The following is a 19,018-nucleotide window of genomic DNA, read 5'->3' on the forward strand; positions in this document are numbered from 1 at the left end:
TAAAATACCTAGGAGTAAATCTAACCAGAAGCACAAAGGATCTATTCAAAGAAAATTGCAAAACATTACTACAAGAAACAAAAAGAGACCTGGAGAAGTGGAAGAATATCCCTTGCTCATGGATAGGAAGACTCAATATTGTGAAAATGACAATACTACCAAAGGCAGTTTACACATTCAATGCAATCCCAATAAAAATACCAATTCCATTCTTCAACAACATGGAAAAGGCAATTTTTAATTTCATTTGGAATGGAAAGAGGCCCTGAATAAGCAAAGCATTCCTTAAAAAGAGAAATAAGGTAGGATGCATCTCACTCCCTGATTTCAAATCCTGCTACACTGCCGTGGTGGTCAAGACAGCATGGTACTGGTATAAAGAATAGAAAATCCAGAAATCTGCCCATCTACCAATGGTCAATTGATTTTTGACAAGGAAATGAAATCAGTTAAGTGGGGAAATGACAACGCTTTTAACAAATGGTGCTAGCAAAATTGGAAAACTACCTGTAGAAAAACTCCTGTAGAAAGATCCACACCTCACTCCATACACAAAAACCAACTTAGAATAGATCATGGACCTAGGACTAAAACCAAGGACTATACATTTCATTAAAGAAAAGCTTGGAAGAACTCTAGAAGTCCTAATCTACAACATAAACAGTCTTTCAAGCATCCTGAAAAATCTACAACCAGGAGAGGATAAAATAGATGAATGAGACCTTCTAAGAATCAAATCCCTAAGCACATCTAAAAACTTCTCCAACAGAGTAAAAAGGAAAGCCACATATTGGGAAAAAATATTTGGTAATGACATATCAGATAAGGGACTTACATCTAGAATTTATAAACTACTTGAGCGCCACAACAAGATAAAGGTAAATAACCCAGTTGAAAAATGGGCACAGGATATGAACAGACACTTCACCAAAGAAGACATTCAGATAGCTAACAAATACATGAAGAAATGCTCAAAATCCCTGGCTCTAAGAGAGTTGCAAATCAGAACAACTATGAGATATCGTCTCACCCCAGTAAGAAGAGCAAAATTTAAGAGCAGCAAACAACAAATGCTGGCGAGGTTGTAGAGAAATTGGAACCCTTATTCACTGTTAGTGGGAGTGTAAAATGGTACAATCACTGTGGAAGGCTGTATGGCACTATCTCAAAAAGTTGCAAATAGAAATACCATTTGACCCAACAGTTCCTCTCCTGGGAATATACCCTAAAGAAACCATAACTGCAACCCAGGCAGACATATGCACACCCATGTGTATTGTGACTTTGTTTACAATAGCAAGGAGTTGGAAACAACCCAGGTGCCCATGAACAAACGAATGGATAGAGAAGCTGTGGTATATTCACACAATGGAATACTATGCTGCATTGAAAACCAAGGAACTCATGCAGTATTATTCAAAATGGGTGACCCTGGAGGACATCATGCTGAGTGAAATATCTTAGTCACAAAATACCAATACTACATACTGCCTACTGTTGTAGAACAGACTGACATGAGGGTTGGGGTGAGATTGAGACAAATTGGGTGAATTATGTATACTGCATTGAAACAGATGAGGGAGAGACCCGTTTAAAAGCGATATATGATTGGGGTTTATGGTTATGACAAGAGTCCAGAAAGAAGGCTGCATAGTGTAGTGTCCTCAGGGCATGGCGGGGGGCGGGGGACAACACTTGTATACCAGTGAAGGAATTTTACTTTTCAAAGAGAAGAGTGAACTGGGGGGAGGAGTGGGCAATGAGAAAACTGCAACAATGAATTAATGGAAATCCAAAATCTCTGTAAGTGTTCATTAAAATTGTTGTTGTTGTTGTTATGTGCCATCGAGTCGTTTTCGACTCATAGCGACCCTATGCACAACAGCCCTAAACCCTGCTCTATCCTGCGCCAATCGCACTGCCTTCGATACACCCATCCCGATTACCCCAGTCACAGAATCAATCCATCTCATAGAGGGTCTTCCCCTCCTGTGCTGTCCCTCCACCCTCCCAAGCATGATGTCCCTCTCCAAGGACCCATCCCTCCTGGCAACAGGTCCAAAATATGTCAGACAAAGCCCCAGAATCCTTGCCTCCAAGGAACAGCTTGGTTTAATCCTCTCCAAGATGAATCTGTTTGTTTTCCTGGCAGTCCATGGTACATTCAGTACTCTTCTCCAGCACCACAGCTCAAAGGCATCAACTCTCCTTCTGTCCTCCGTAGTCATTGTCCAACTCTCTGATGCATAACAAGCGATTGTTATGGCCTGTATCAGGCGCACCTTAGTCTCCGGAGAGACACCGTTGCTCCTGAGTACTTTAGAGAGGTCCCTAACAGCAGACTTTCCCATCGCGATATGCTTTTTGATTTCCTGACTTAAAAAAAAAAAAAAGAAGTGGCCACCTTGGTTTTGGACAGGTACAATCCTAAACTCATAATCTTCCCTAAAAGCTAGAAGTGAGGAAAAATAACCTCTGCAAAGAGCGTACAGAGACTTCATCCTTCAATACAAAGAAACTGAATTATGTATGTAGACTTCAATATAAAGAAAACATAGGCTGGCCTTCAGAGTGTTTAAATTAAATTTAACTTTCAAGGATTAAAAGGTTTTTTTGTGCTTATTAAAATATTTGGGTGTGGATGCCCTTCATAGCTCATGCTTTACATTTTGTTAGATTTTGTTAAGTCTTTTGATACTGTTAGCCACTGCAGTGACTATACATGAGAATTACAAGGGGGTTACATATTCTCTTCAAATTGATGGTAGAATACTTTACCACATGCACTTTTAAAGATGCAGGAAGTAATTCTGCTTTCTTTGGTAACAGGATAAAACTGATGTAACTTTCAGGAAGAAAAGATATTTGACTATTGATAACAATGCTGGCTTGGAAGTAACTGTGGATTTTGTAAAACTAATGCAGTTGTGCCGCATAAAACATGCCTGGGCAAGAACTATCCATACATTCCAGGTAAGAGTGGATCTTTAGAAATTTATTTAAATAGTTTAGCATAGAGAGTATTGTGCTGTTTTCTTTATAATTGTTACTGCTTCCCCCAATATGGAAAATAAAATGCACAAAATAATGTAGACATTCATCTTTCGCCGCTTCAGAGCTCTTTTTTTTTTCCTTTTTCTAAGAATTAGACGTGAGAGTTGAGGGTAGAATAGAAAAAGAGTGGATAGATAATGAATACTGCATTGGAGCAGATGAGGAGAAGAACTGTCCAAAAGGAATTTGTTAGGTACTAAACGTATAGCAATAATCTGGAAGAAGAGGTGCATTACAAAGTGGACTGGAGGATGAGGAGGGAAGAAAATGTGCAACAGTGACTGACTTAAAAGAATTAAAGATGAAGATTGTCATTGTAAATAGACGGTCAAGGTGAACCTTATTCTTCAGGCCTTCCTTTCCCATCAGAATCAGGCAGAGTCAGCCTCAGCGTCATGGGTTTTCCTTAAGCCTCGTTCCCCACTCTGGCTCCATAGGGAGTGTTCCTGATGCTGTCTTTAAAGAGCTCTGGTGACGTGGGCCCTAGAGAGTTCACTGCTGACCTAAGGGGGGCTGGTTTGAATCCACCAGTGGCTTTTAAGGAGAAAGATTGACAGTCTTTCCCATGTGATTTACAGCTTCTGAAAACCTGCTGGAAGGTCAGCCAGGAGTTGGTTCTCAGTTGGTGGCAATGAGTTTGTGGCCTTGTGGGCTTTTTGGTTTAAAGTTTTTATATTTTCTGTATTTTTTTTAATGTATGAAATAAGATTATCTTGACCACTAAACTTTTTTGGCACACTTTTGTAGTTTTTGCCATAGACAAGTGTTTCGTGTGTCTACTACCTAAAAAGATAGTTTGTTAACATTTTGTGACAATGTCCTGCCTTTTTACAGGTTTAATTTTGTTTCATGTTACATAGTTATGACACTTTTATATGCATTTTGAATCATTGTAATTTTATTTTATGTTCTATAGTTATGACCATTTTTAGGAACAGATTTTATATGTAGATTTTAAATCTTTATTATATTTTAAGTAATCTTTGAAGCTTATAAGATAATATATGTATATATATGTATGAATGTTTAATATAATACAAGTTTACTTACCTGTTTTCCCGTTACTAAATATGGTATTGGCCTTAATATTTAAGTTTTGTGCCTTAAAAAGTAACAGTGGGATGATATATTTACATATGAAGTCTGTATAATAATTTGTTAGTACTATATGCCTTCTCTTAAACTTCTGCAAACCTGAACTTCTCAGCATAAATGTTAGTTCTTAGAGAATGAATGAAATGGAATGTGGAAGTTGGTTTCCTGTGAACACACAGTGTTATTGAGCTATTTGAGGTATGTGTCCTTTGCACCGTTCAGCTGTCTAAAGCATGCACCTCTGATCTGTGCAGTCCTCATGTTGTCCTGTTCATCCCCAGGGTTCCGAGGAGCAGACAGTCGTGTACGTGGTTGGGAAGGCGGGTCGCCAGCACTGGCAGCACGTTTACACTGCGGTGACCAGGGGCCGTTCTAAAGTGTACGTCATTGCCGAAGAATCTCAGCTCCAGAGTGCAATTAAAAGAAGCAGCATTCCCAGAAAAACACGTTTAAAATACTTTTTGCAAAATAATCTGCTGTCCATGAACTGTGTACCTCCAGTCGAACGTCCATCCTCATCCAAAAGCTCTGGAGAAGCTAGAAAGGCTGGCACGCAGCTCTCCGCATCTCTACTGCCTTCATCTGGGAATGACACTGGGACAGACGATGTCTCCTGGAGCAAAGCTTCTACACTTAATGGCTGGACATCAACTTCTGCTGAAAGGTGGCGCCTCCCTTCCTCTGTTGAGGCGTTTCCAGATGAAAGTCCGTCCAAAGTACAAGGGATCAAAAGAGCCTGTGGTGGGAATGTTAAGGAAAGCCCAAGCAAAGTTTTTATGGTAGGAGTGATGTTAATAACATGTGCTTGCCTTATACTTAAATATTGCTAACTTTTGTGTACTTATTTACAACTACATATTGCTATTGATGTTACATTATACTATAGGACTTAGAATCATCGGTAGCCATTCTCTTGCTTCTGTCAGATTTCCCCCCTTATGTCCACTTCATCATAGCACTCTTTGCTTGTGCCCAAGTGTGCCATATTAGGCAGCCCTCATTAATTCATTGTCATCATCCTCCATCTTTCTGTGTCTTCCTCCCATCCTCTAAAAGTTTGCCTGGCAAGGGGCACAGTGTGTGAGATACTGGCATAAAGGCAAGTGTAGGAATGAGACAGAGCCTGGAACCACACATAGAGGCTAGAATATGATTAAGTTGTAGGGGAAGACACAGGACTAGTCAGGAAAAGGTAGAAGCTCTTGTAAAGAGATCACACTTCCTTCTAGTTGTGGGGGAGCAAAGATGAAGCACTGTGAGAGCTCTGAATTGGTAAGACCTGAAATTTAGATAGGTGACTTTGTAGTTTAAGGGGTAATGCAAAGGAAGAGCCTAAGAATGGGTTCCCAGCCAAAAGATCATTTCAGTGGTCTGGACAAAATGATGAGGGTCTAATATTAGGTCATAGCAGTGAGGATGTGGAGATGCTGGGAGACAAAGGGAGTGGGGCTTGGGGATCAGTTAGAGGTTTGGTGAGGTTGGGCCCGTGTGATGATCCTGGGTTTCTGGGTTGGGCATCAATGCGGGTGCAGATAGCAGTTATCAGAACTGGGGAAATAGGTAGAGGACCAGGCTGTGCCGGGAAAGTGATTTATTGTAATGCTTATGCTGGGGGAAGTTGATTAGCCTTTTTCTTCCCTTGAAGTATTAGACTCTTTGCTGACTTTAAGCATCATTCAGTATCCCTGATCAGAGATTTCTCAGCAAAACATCTTGTGTGTAATTAAGCTTGTCAATGCTTGCAAAAGTGACTGTATGTAGAAAGTGTCTACATTCTGGCTGGAATCAATATTGCAGGTCTGTGAATGTAGATGAACAGTCCAGCGACATCTGATGCCACAGCATAGTGACAGAGTTCTCTAACCTACAGGATGATTTCTAACAAAGTTTGAAAAAAATATGCAACAGCTGCAAGAATCCCTAGAAATTAGGAAACTACGATTCAAATATATAGGGCTGGTCAATGAAAGCTTTCCACATTTCCATAATTCTAGAATGTCAGATGTGTTGAACTTTGTAATTTCTGAGAAGTCACATCCAATGACAATGCTTTCCTAAACGTCCTTCATATTTACATTGCTGCATGAGGACCAGAGCAACATTTGAATTCTTTAATTTCCCAACCCTTCCCCCCAGCAAGCTTTTCTGTTCCTTCTTGGATTTATACTTTGGATTTTGAAAACAACAACAAACCATGAACAAATTTTTACTTAGTATCTTTCTCCTAGTTTTCCTCCTCCAAAAAAATAAAAGCAAAAATATCCCTTTAGAAGAAAACATGTAAGTTAACATTGTTAAAATTTTCCCTATAAAGCTGCAATTTTCAGAATAAACAGAAAAACCAACCCACTTCCATCAGTGGGTTCCAAATCCTACTGACCCTCCAGGAGTCAGTATGACCCTTCAGAGGCTGTAACTTTTTACAGGAGACTGCCTAGCATTCTTCCACAGAACAGTTGGTGGATTCTAGGAAGTACTTTATTAGATAATATTTAAAAAGGGACAGGGAACTATAGTGGTCTAGTGAGTAAAGAGTTGTGCTGCCAACCAAAAGCCAGGCAGTTTGAATCCACCAGCTCTGCTGTGACAGAAACATGCATAATCTCCTCCTGTGTGATTTATGGCCTCTGAAGACTTGCTGGAGGAAGGATCAGCTGTGAGTCAGTTCCAATTTGAAGGCGATGAGTTCTTGAGGTTGATTAAAGGGCATTCAGCTAAACTGAATAAACTTAGGAGCTCTAGAGGCACAATGTGGATAAAGTACCCAGTAGGAAACTTAAAAGTTAGCCATTCAAACCTACCAGCAGCTCTGTAGCAGAAGACCAAAAACCAAACATGTTGCTGGAGTTCAGTTTCAACTCACTGTATTGCTATAGAACAGAATAGAATGTCCCATTGGGTTTCCAAGGCTGCAGTATTCATCATGGTGCAACTGAAAGGTTTGAACTACTGCCTACGCCTTGAGAAGATTGGAAACCCAGTGGAGAAGTTCTACTCTGTTCTATAGGATTGCTGGGAGTTGGAAATGATTTGATGGCATTCAGCAACAAGAAGCAGCTTTATGAAAGATAAATCACCCTCTCTTGTCTCATCTGTCTAGTGGTGAAACTTCATGGTGACCACACTAGTCCATTAACATGTGGTTGGGAATTAGCAGATTTGCCGTACCACACACAGAGCTGGCTTGATGAGTGAGCATTCAACCTCTGCCGTCTGATAGGGGCCCAATGGTTGTTTTTTTTCCATCTTGAAAAGTCTTAGTTTTGTGCCGTCTGAGAAAATTTCTTGCCACCTTGAAATTCTTCAGTTTTGAGCAAGAGATTTGAATTTTTGTTTTGTACTAGGCTGCTAAATTATGAAGTGGAACCTAGCTAAATCTTTAGAACTTAAGCATATGTACTTAGAAAATAACCAGCTGTTTTATGTTCTAGAAACAGAGCTAAGTGCTGTACACTAGTGGGTAGAAGCAGAGCTGATCCTACAAGGAACTGGCGGCCAGTTGTTTGGGTCTGCTTGAGTCTTTTAAGGAGTTGGAGGGGAAATGTAGTATGTCTTCTTCAGAAGCAATCAGAAAGAACAAAATCGCAGAGGGAAGACTAGCAGCATTTTCCTAGCATTAATTTCCTATTTGTTTTCCCCCCAACAGGTGGAAGAATCGTCTCCACAAGTATCTTCCAGACTTGAGAATTTGAGACTGAATAGTTTAGTCCCCAGGCAACTTTTCAAACCTGCTGATAATCAAGGAACTTAATTTTACTAGATTACTCAGAATGATTCTCAGCTTTCTTCTTTCATTTAAGACAGAATGAATCTTCATAGCTTTGGAGTGTCAAGATAGAAAGAGAGTGTCTGAGAGTGGAGTTTTGTTTGTATTAGCAGAGATTTTTTTAAACACAACCTGAAGTATTTAAACATGTGTCATCATGAAACTGCAGTAGCATTGGACATAAACGAAGAGAAAATATTACGTATATATATTTTTTAAAAAAAGAAAAACTTTGTTTTAAAACTATTCTGTTTTTAGAATAATGGCTTTTTAATGACTACTGTCACTGTGCATTGTGTTTGATAGTGGGTTGAAGCAGTGGCACAGATAAAACTGTAATGGCATCCATTGATTTTATTGACTTGCATTTCAGGACATCATGTCTTCTGCAGAGTGGTCATCTCACAAAGCTACTGTTCACTTCTTCGGTGCTCTCCCAGCCAGCATACCTGGGACTTCTTGGAAATACCTGCTATGTTGGAGAACTTTATTTTTAATGTAATATAATTAGGAAATATATTTTTATTAAACTGCAGAGTAATTTGAGTATTCCAAATTTTTATTGTTAAACAATAAATGTTTAGAAAAATTAACCTGTCAACCACAATTAAAACGTCCTTCTAACCTGCCTTTTTGTGCCTTCTGAGCTTTATCCTTGGACAAAGGCTGCCCTTTTGACCTTTATATGGTTGATTATTCTATGGAGTGAATGCCTCCATAGGTTTATTAGTTACCTTATAGGCTTGTCTGCTGTTTGGCTGAAAGTTGAGCCATGGGAAGATTTTCTGCCGGGTCCGTAGAGTGATCAAGAACCATAATCTCAAGGGTTCCACCAATCTCTTTTGGACTAAAATGCCAATTTTTGAAATAGGTTTTTTTAAAAAATGTAACTTAATATCATTAAAATGAACCCATTTGAAAGTATGTAATTCAATGCCTTTTAGTATATTCAGAGTAGTACTACTGCCATAACAGTTAATTTTAGAACAATTTCATCACCTTCAAAGGCTGTTCTGTTGAACTGCAATCCTTTTATCTTCTCTAGCCTTATTCAACCACTACTTTCTGTCTCTCTAGATTTGCTTATTGGACATTGGATAGAAATGGAATCACAGAATATGTGGTTCTTTGTTACTGGTTTCTTTGACTTCTCAAACTTCATCTTTGTTGTTGCCTATTGCAGTGTATTTCCATTCATAGTTAAATAGGGTTTCATTATATGGATATACCATATTTTATTCATTAGTCAATCGGTGGGTGTTTGAGTGGTTTCTACTTTCTGGAGATTATGAATCATGAGCTGCTGGGAGCATTCATGTACCTTTTTTGTGTGTGTGAGCATGCATATTCATTTTGGAGGAAGAGGATAAATTCCAGCAGTCAGGTCATATGGTTGTTGTTGTTGTTATGTGCCATCGAGACGCTTGCGACTCATAGCAACCTTATGTACAACAGCCCTAAACTCTGCTCTGTCCTGTGCCAATCGCACTGTCTCTGACACTCCCATCCCAATTATCCCAGTCACTGAATCAATCCACCTCATAGAGGGCCTTCCTCTCCTGCGCTGTCCCTCCACCCTCCCAAGCATGATGTCCCTCTTCAAGGACCGGTCTCTCCTCACAACTTGTCCAAAGTATGTTAGACGGAGCCTCAGAATCCTTGCCTCCAAGGAGCCACCCGGTTTAACCCTTTCCAGCACAAATCTATTTGTTTTCCTAGCAGTCCATGGTATTCTCAATACTCTTCTCCAGCACCACAGCTCAAAGGCATCAATTCTCCTTCTATCCTCCTTGGTCATTGTCCAACTCTCTGATGCATAACAAGTGATTGCGAAGACCATGGCCTGTATCAGATGCACCTTAGTCTCCAGAGAGACACCATTGCTCTTCAGTACTTTGGAGAGGTCCCTAACAGCAGACTTTCCCATGGCAATGTGCCTTTTAATTTCCTGGCTGCTGGTGCCAAGACTGTTGACTATGGAGCCAAGCAAACTAAAGCTGTGTACAATCTCAATCTCTTCACCATCCATCCTGATGCTGCCAATTGGTCCAGTGGTGAGAATCTTTGTCTTCTTGACATTGAGCCTCAATCCATATTGTAGGCTGCAGTCCTTGACACTCTGTAGCAGGCGCTTCAGGTCCTCTTCAGTTTCAGCAAGCAGGGTTATGTCATCTGCATAACGCAGGTTATTGATAAATCATCCACCAATCTTGACCCCACATTTCTCCTCATAGAGCCCAGCCTCCCGGATAATCTGTTCTGCATATAAGTTGAAAAGGTATGGAGATAGGATGCATCCCTGGCGTACGCCCTTTCCAGTTTTGAACCATGCAGTGTTCCCTTGCTCTGTTCTGACGACTGCCTCCTGATCCAAGTATAAGTTTTGCATTAGAACGATCAAGTGTTCTGGGATTCCCATTCTTCTCAGAGTCAGCCATAGTTTGTTATGATCTACACAGTCAAATGCCTTTGCATAGTCAATGAAACACAGATAGACATTCCTCTGGTATTCCCTGCTTTCAATTAAGATCCATCTAACATTAGCTACAATATCTCTAGTACCACAACCCCTTCTAAACCCAGCCTGGACTTCTGGTAGTTCTCTGTTGATGTGCTTTTCCAGTCGTTTTTGGATAATCTTCAGTAAAATCTTGCTTGCATGTGAAATCAGTGAGATTGTTCTGTAGTTTCCACATTCTGTTGGTTCACCTTTCTTTGTGATAGGAACAAATATCGATCTCTTCCAGTCAGTTGGCCAAGTGGTTGTTCTCCAGATTTCTTGGCACAACTTGGTGAGCACGTCCATGGCAGCATCTGTTAACTGAAATATATCAATTGGTATACCATCTCTTCCTGGAGCCTTGTTTTTTGCCATTTCCTTCAAAGCAGCCTGAACTTCCTCCTTCATCACCATAGGCTCTTTCTCATATGTTGTTTCATGAAATTCTTCTGTCTTCCAATTCCTTTCGATACAGTGACTAAGTATATTTTTTCCATATTTTTGAATAATTACTTATCAGTTTTTCAAAGCAGGTGCATCGTTTTATATTCCTGTCAGCTGTGGATAATGGTCCCAGTTTTTTTTTCAAAGCCTTGACAATACTTAACAACCTAGTAGGAGTGAAGTTGGGTATCTTATTATGGTTTTGATTTCCAGTTCCCTGATGACGAGTGATGCAGAACATCTTTTTTTTTTTTTTTTTATATTGGCCTTTTGAATGACCTAATTATAAAAAGAGTGCTCTCTTGGCCTATTGGTAGCGAAGTTGTGCTGTCAGCCCTAAGGCAATGCAGTTCAGATCCACTTATTGCTCCTTGGGGGAATGATAGGCAGTCTCCTCCTGTGCAGTTTAAAGCCTCTGAAAACCTCAACTATGAGTCATTTCTGACTTGATGCTACACAATGACAGCAGTTTTGGAGAAATAACTATTCCGCTCCTTTGTCTCTTTTTAAATTAAGTATTTGTCTTCATTTTTAAGATGTAAAAATTCTTTATATAGTCCACATGCAAGTCCCTTCTCAGATGTATATATGCAAACATTTTCTCTCAAAAATATTTTTTTCTTTTATCATTTTGATTGTGTTCACATTTGGATGTTTATGAAACAGAAATTTTAAATTTTGGTAAAGTACAGTGGGTCTATTTGTGTTATTGTTGCTCATATGTCTTAGAAACTCTTGCCAAATCTAAGTGATTGAATGAATCCTGTATTTTGTTGTTGTTGTTAAGTGTGACTCTATGAACAAGAGACCTGAGTCTTCCTATCCTATTGTTGTTGTTGTTGTTGTTAGGTACCATCGAGTCGTAGACGACTCATAGTGACCCTATAAATGAAAGGCCTGAGCACTGTTCGTACATAGAGTTTCCAGAGACAAGCCATTTCGGAAGTGGATGCTGCTCCTGCTTTCAGGCTTGTTTTAGTCGAGAAGCTCCAGCAAACACTGTCCACCATGGGTAACCATTACCATGTTTGGCATATCAGTGTCACAGTGTTCAGCATCACAGCAACCACGAGTTACCTCTGTACAGCAATGCACAGACCAGTGCTATACCATCTAAAAGAATGTTTGATAGAAAAACAATTTTAACCTAGCCTGAGGGCTGCAGATTAAAATCACCCACCTTAGGTTTGGTAGCATACCTTTCTGTCCACTAGGCCAACAAAGCTGTCTCTATGTCATCGTCGTTATTGTTGTTAGGTGCCGTCGAGTTGTAGATAACTCATAGCGACCCTATGAATGAAAGGCCTGAGCACTGTTCATACATAAAGTTTCCGAGGAAAGCCATTTTGGAAGTGGATGCCTCTCTTGTTTCCAGGCTTGTTTTAGTCGGGAAGCTCCAGCAAACACTTTTCACCATGGGTAACCATTACCACGTTTGGCACATTAGTGTTCCAGTCTTCAACATCACAGCAACCACTAGTTACCTCTGTACAGCAATGCACAGACCAGTGCTATACCAGCTAGAAGAATGTTTGACGAGAAAACAATTCATCCTTATAATCTCCATAATGCTCAGGCTCATTGCTACAATCATTGTGCCAATTTATACTGTTGAGGGTCTTCCTCTCTTTCTCTGACACCCCTCACCTTTCCCAGCATGATGTCTTTTTCCAAAGACTGGCTACTTGTAGATTGCCTTTGGTAGAATTGTCATTTTCATGATATTGAGTCTTCCTATCCATGACCATGGTATATTCCTCCATTACTGTAGGTCTCTTTTTGTTTCATGTTGTAATGTTTTGTAATTTTCTTTGTCTAGGTCTTTTGTGTTTCTAGATTTGTTTGAAAGTATTTCATCTTGTGATTAGCTGTTATAATTGGTGTTGTTTTTATTAGCTCCATTTCTTTTTTTTTAAAAATGATTTAGGGAAGATAGGCTTTTTTAAATTAAATTTTATTAGTTTTAATGAACATTTACAGAGATTTTGGGTTTTCATTCATTCATTGTTGCACTGTTCCATTTCTATATTCTCTTTGTCAACATAAAGTAATCCAGCTAATTTTTATATGTTGATCTTGTATCCTGCTACTTTGCTGAATTGGTTGATTATGCCCAGTAGTTTTCTTGTGGAATCTTTTGGGTTTTTTTAATATACTATCACATCATCTGCATATCAAATAGTTTTACCTCCTCATTGCCAGTTTGTATATCTATTATTCTCTTGCCTTATTGTTCTAAGATTTCCCATACAGTGGTGATAGTGGGCATACTTGCATTCTCAAGGGGAATGCCTTTAATCTCTCTCCATTGAGAACAATGTCACCTCTTGGTTTTATAGAAATACTTTTCACCATATTGCGGAAATCCTTTTCTATACCTATTTTGTTGAGTGTTTTAATCAGGATAGGGTGTAGATTTTGTCAGAGGCCTTTTCTGAATCAACTGATAGGATCATGTGGTTCTTATGTACCATTCGATAGAATCATGTGGTTCTTGTTCTTTGTTTAGTGTGATGAATTAATACTTTTCTTATCTTGAACCATCCTCACATACCTGTTATGAATCCCACTTGGTCATGTTGGATTGTCTTTTTGATGTACTGCTAGATTCTATTGGCTACGATTTTATTGAGAGTTTTTGCATTTAGGTTCATGAGAGATACTCGTCTATAGACTTCTGTATATTTTGGTATTAAGGATATGTTTGTTTCATAGAATGAGTTGGAGAGTATGCAATCTTTTTTATATTTTCTGAAATACTTTATGTAGAATTAGTTATAGCTCTTCTCTGAGTGCTTGATAAAATTTACTAGTAAAACCATCTGGTACAGGGCTTTTTTTGGTTGGAAGTTACTTTATGATTTGCTCAGTTTCTTCTTTTGCAGAAGGTCTGATCAGATATTCTACTTCAGTCTCTGTTTATTTGGGTGAGTTCTGAGTTTCTAAGTATTTGTCAATTTCCTCTAGGTTTTCATACTTGTTTGAATATAATTTTTTGTGAATTCCATATTAACCTTTTGTGTTCTGTTGTGACATTGTCCCTTTAATCTCTTACTCAGCTTATTTGTGGGTTTTTTTTCCCATTGTTAGCTTGGCTAGTGGTGTTGATTTTATTGATGTTTTTGAAGAACCAACTCCTGGTCTTCTTGATAATGTCAGTTGTTTTTCTGTGTCTATTATTTCTGCCCTAAATTTTATAATTTCCTTTCTTTTAGAGGTTGTCTGGTTTCTTGCTGTTCTTTTTCTACTTGTTGGAGGTTTTGGGTTAAATGCTTAATTATAGTTTGGTTTTTTTCCCTTTTGATGTGTTTGCTTTTTGCTATGAATTGACCCCTAAGTACTGCTTTGGCTGTTTTGCAGAGGTTATGGTAAGCTGTGTTTTCATTCTCATTTGTTTCAAGAGACTTTTTTATTTCTTCTATTTATTACCCACACATGTTCGAGTAGGGTGTTGTTCTGCTTCCAGATGTATGGATTTTCTCCTTTGTCTTCTTCTAGCATTGTTTTCTGAGAAAATGTTTTGTATTATTTTTAATTTTTTTTTTTATATAATTTATTGAGGCTTGTTTTGTGACCTAAAATATGCTATGTTCTGGAGAATGTTCTGTTTGTGCTGGAGAAGAATGTATACTGACCTTTTTTGGAGTGCATTACTCTGTATATACCTATGAGATGGAGTTGATTGATTGGTGGTTTAATTATTCAGAGTCTTTGCTGAGTTTCTTTTTGGTATTTCTATCTCTTCTTGAGAGTAATGTATTAAAGTCTCCTACTACAATTGTGGTGGTGTCTTTTTTTTTTCAGTTCTGTTAACATTTGCTTTTTATATTTTGCAGTTCTATCATTTGTTGCATAGATATTTATTATGAGTGTGTCCTTTTGTTCTTTTGACCCTTTAAGCACTAAATAGTGACCTTCCTTTTTCTTTGTGATGGTTTTTATGCTGAAATATACTTTATCAGAGATTAATATTTGCTACTCTTTCTTTTTTTCTGCTTGCCATTTGCTTAGTATTTTATCCTTCCCCACCCTGTTTTCTTTTTAGTCTGTCTTTATAGTCACTTTTCAAGTGTGTTTCATGGAGGTAGCACATTGATGGATTTTTGGTGGTTTGGTTTTGTTTGTTTAGCTTGTTATCCAATATGCTACTCTCTTTCTCTGTACTGGTGCATTTAAATCATTCTTATTCATTGTAATTCTTGAGAGGCAAGATTTTATTGCTATCATTTTGTTTGATTCATTTTGTATTGTTGCTAGTTACTTTGATCCATCCTCCTTTCTTTGACATATTTGTGAGTAGGATTTCCGTCACTATTTCCTGCAGTGTAGGTCTTGTTTTTACAAACTGTTAGTTTCTGCTTTTCTGAGAATATTTTGATCTCTCTGTCATATTTGATGGACAGTTTTGCTGGATACACAGTATTCTTGGTTGATTTTTGTACTCTGAGTGTTTGATATGTATTATTCCACTGGCTTCTTGCTTTTGTGGTTTCCACTGAGAAATCAGCATTAATCTTACTTGCTCGCTTTTGTAGGTTACTCTTTCCCCCTAGCTGCTGCTTTCAGAGTTTTCTCCTTGTCTTTGATTCTAGTGAATTTGACTATGATAGCTTGGTGGTTTTGTTTTGGGGTTTTTTTGTTGTTACTTGTTTATTTTTGTGTGTGTTTGGGTTTTTTTTTTTTTATCTATTCTCTATGGGGTTTGCTCAGCTTTTTATGTGTATGCTTTTTCATTCTTCATTAAACCTGGAAAGTTTTTTTTCTGGTAACTTTTTCTGGTAACTTTCCACATTTTTGCTTCTTCCTGTTCTGGGATTCCAATTATGTGGATGATATTCTTCTTGATGGTATCCCACATTATTCTTAGACTTTCTTCATTTTTCATTCTGATTTTTGGTCTGGTACATCAGTGCTGAGAGCTGTCTTCTGTTTCAGTGATTCTGTGTTCTATATCTTCAGTTATGCTCATCTGCCCCTCCAGCATGTTGACAGCTTTTGAGATGTTGGTCCTAATATTCTGAATTCTGCTTCATTTTTCCAGGGTTTTTAGTGCCTCGTTTGTTTTATCTACATTGTCTTGAATGGTATTTTAAGTTCTTGGCTTTTACTTACAGAATCCTTCAATTCTTTGAGTTTTTCTTTTACCCATTGAAAATATTTGATCATTGTTCTTTTGAATTCTGTGTCAGAAAGTTCCCTTTCAGCTTGAGGAAATCATTGTGTCTATGTTTTGATCACTTTGGGGGGGTGGGGTGATATCTTGCTTTGGTTTTGTTCAGGGTTTGAGGTAGTCTGCTTCTCCCTTGTCATTGCTGTGATAAGAGTTTTTCTTGCCTGGGACTTTAGCAAGTCTTGGGTATGTCAACCTTGGATGGGAGCTCTTTGCTCCAGAGAGGAAATAGCAGCTCAGCCTGCCTGTGTATCTCTCTGCCCCCTAGGCTCATAGGAAGACTTGTTTCAGTTGAGTAGCTCAACACTCCAGTAGGAAAGGGGGAAGGAACTCACCCTGCCTGTGAACCTTCCTTTCTGGCCCTGTGGCACAGTTAGCTGGAGCTAGGGGACCCACACTGCTTCTACTCCTTCCTCTCTGATCCTGAGGCTTAGTTCTCTCAGGCTGTGGAGTCCACCAGGAAAGACACTAGTTCTGCCTCTGTCTGGGGCTGCTGGGAAAATCACCCCAGCTCAGGAGCACACCTAAAAGGGAGCTTGAGGAAGGCTTGCCCTACTTCTTTTCTTTCCTCTCTGGACCCACAGCAGCAAAGATCTCGGAGACTATGTAGTTTCCTGGGAAGGGAACTTGCTCCACCTGTCCTGGGAATACTGGGAGTTTCACCCCACTTTGCTTCTGTTCTTTTCTCTCTGGTCCAATAGCAGCACAGAAAATTTCTCTGTGAGTAGAGAGTCCTCTGGGAAGAAACTTGCTCTCCCTCTGTCCAATTTTTGAAGAGATATGGAACTTCCTTATTGGAAGGCTTCTTGTTTTCTGATTACAGCCCCTCCTCCTGAAGTCTGTTGTCCTCCTTGGTCTGAGGAGTGGTGCAACCAGGTTCCAGAACACTCTTATCACTCTTTCTGGAAATTCTGAAGAAAGGACCTAATCTCTGATCTGCTCCAGGACCAGGACCGTATTCCTGTGGCTGCTGATTACTGGAGCCTTTTAGCTAAGGTGCATGGCTGGTAGAGAAGGATAATGTACCAAACAAAGGTGATGTCTTGCCTGGATCCTGAATATTGGTTCTCCCCCCTCCCCCCCTTGGCCTGAGAGCCTGAACAGAGCATACAGTAAAAGTGGTGGTTCTGTGGCTGTTGTTCTGCCTGCCTGCTCTAATGCAAAAAGCTTCTAGGGAGGGGTGGTGAAAGTCCGAGGCTGGGGCTTGTATCAGACAGATTGGGACCTGGTAGGATTGGGAATCTGGGGTGTAAGCACCTGAGTCAAAAAGTAAAGTTTCTGTGGCTGCTACAGTTGATTTTTATGTATTGACTTTACTGAGCGCAATTATTTGGTTTAATTATTTTGCTTTCTTTTGAGTGGGCTTCCTAGAGTTTTCTATCTAGAGGAGAATATCATCTGCAAATAGATACATATATTGTCAAGGTTTTTACAAAGAAGTGCTGTTGAGTTTTGTCAATTTTTTGAGATAATCTTTTGAGATAATCATGTAATAACACATTGTATTTTATTCTATTGATATGGTCTATTACATTAATTGATTTTCTTGTACTGAACCATCCTTGCATTCCTGGTAATAAAATATCCCCTTCTTTATGTTACTATTTTTCCTTTGCAAATATATCATTGAAGATTTTTGCACCTAACAATCCAGGGCCTTAGTTTTCTAATGATGTCGGTGTTTGGTTTTACATATGTTGAGATCTTTTGAGTCATTTGTAGGACAATAGGGCAGTTTGCTGCTGTTATGATGTCACCTTTGTGAAGCCTGTGAAGCAGTTCTATTCAGCACAAATCTACAGTTAAACCTGATAGGGATACTCCTTTTTTATTTTTCTAAGGATCTTACATTCCTGATTTTAATAATTTCAGTGTTTTCTCTGCGTGTGTCTCTTTTCCCCTTGGTCATTATATCTAAAATTTGTTCCATTTTATCAATCATTTCAAAGAACCCATTTTGGTTTCATTGATTTTCTGTAGTTTTGTTCTAATCATTATTTAATTTCTGTTTGCCTGCTTGGTTTTGCTTTTTTCTTATGTCTTAAAGGGAAAGGTTAAGCTGTTTATTTGTGGTCTTAATTTTAAGATGAACAGATTTTAAACTTTAGCACAGTTTAAGATTTAGACAAAAATGGAGCAGTGGTACTATTCTTTCCCATTATTTATGCCTTGCATTACATTTATTACAATTAGTGACTGAATATTGATACATTGTTACTTAAAGTCCATTGCTTGTTAAAATTCACTATGAATTGTATGGTTCTCTATGTCCCTTCAAGTCTAGAACCGAAATCCTCCCCATGACTCAATCACCAGCAAAATAGCTAGCTTTTTAAGGGATCACCAGGGAGGTGATCACATCAGAGAAAAAGTCTTTAAGCAAAGCAACCATAGAAGAGCAAAAAGGCAGTATGTGTCCAAAGATAAAGGATAAAATAGTTCCTCAAGAAATGTTCCTTATAACAAGAAATGCTTTTTGCATAACCATACAAAACCAAAAAGGTAGCATTTACCCAAGGATTCTGCTTAGAAGGGAGAAGGGGATAAGAAGGATGGATGGAAATAGGAAACACAAGGAGGAAGTGGGAAGAGTGCTATCAGATGTGATGAATAATGAACATCATGAAACATAATGTATATGAATTGTTATATGGAAAACAAATTTCATCTATAAATTTTCACTCAAATCAAAATAAAAAGTCTAAAAAGAGTTAGAGGAATGTTGTTTTTAGCTGCTCGCAACTGCTGAGTCCAGGAGACTGCATGTGTGAAAGGTGGAATTACTCCCAGGGTGTTCCTCACTGTAAGCCTTACAGAAGCACATTGTCAGTTTTCTTTAAAAAGCTTCAATGGATGTATGTTATGTTTCACTGCCTCATGGCTCACTATTCATCCTTCTGTTTTAGCCTAGAGTCCGTTACGACTGACTTGTCACTGTTCCTACAGTTTTTCCTTTCATAGAATGCCTCATATTTGGACTCCTGGACTT

At 38.8% G+C, this 19,018-nt stretch overlaps 1 protein-coding gene across 1 annotated transcript in view; it reads left to right on the forward strand.

Moving 5' to 3' along the window:
- The window catches only part of HELB (helicase (DNA) B), a 51,481-nt gene extending 43,581 nt beyond the window's left edge, over window positions 1-7,900 (forward strand). The window contains exons 11-13 of the mRNA XM_006886099.1: window positions 2,830-2,973; window positions 4,431-4,928; window positions 7,796-7,900. Of these exons, the coding sequence (XP_006886161.1) occupies window positions 2,830-2,973; window positions 4,431-4,928; window positions 7,796-7,900 (747 nt within the window). The remainder of the gene's footprint in view (window positions 1-2,829; window positions 2,974-4,430; window positions 4,929-7,795) is intronic.
- Window positions 7,901-19,018: the final 11,118 nt, after the last annotated feature.

The sequence above is a fragment of the Elephantulus edwardii genome, unplaced genomic scaffold (genome assembly GCF_000299155.1).
Source record: "Elephantulus edwardii isolate Elephantulus edwardi_28Jun2011 unplaced genomic scaffold, EleEdw1.0 scaffold00047, whole genome shotgun sequence".
NCBI lineage: Eukaryota > Metazoa > Chordata > Mammalia > Macroscelidea > Macroscelididae > Elephantulus > Elephantulus edwardii.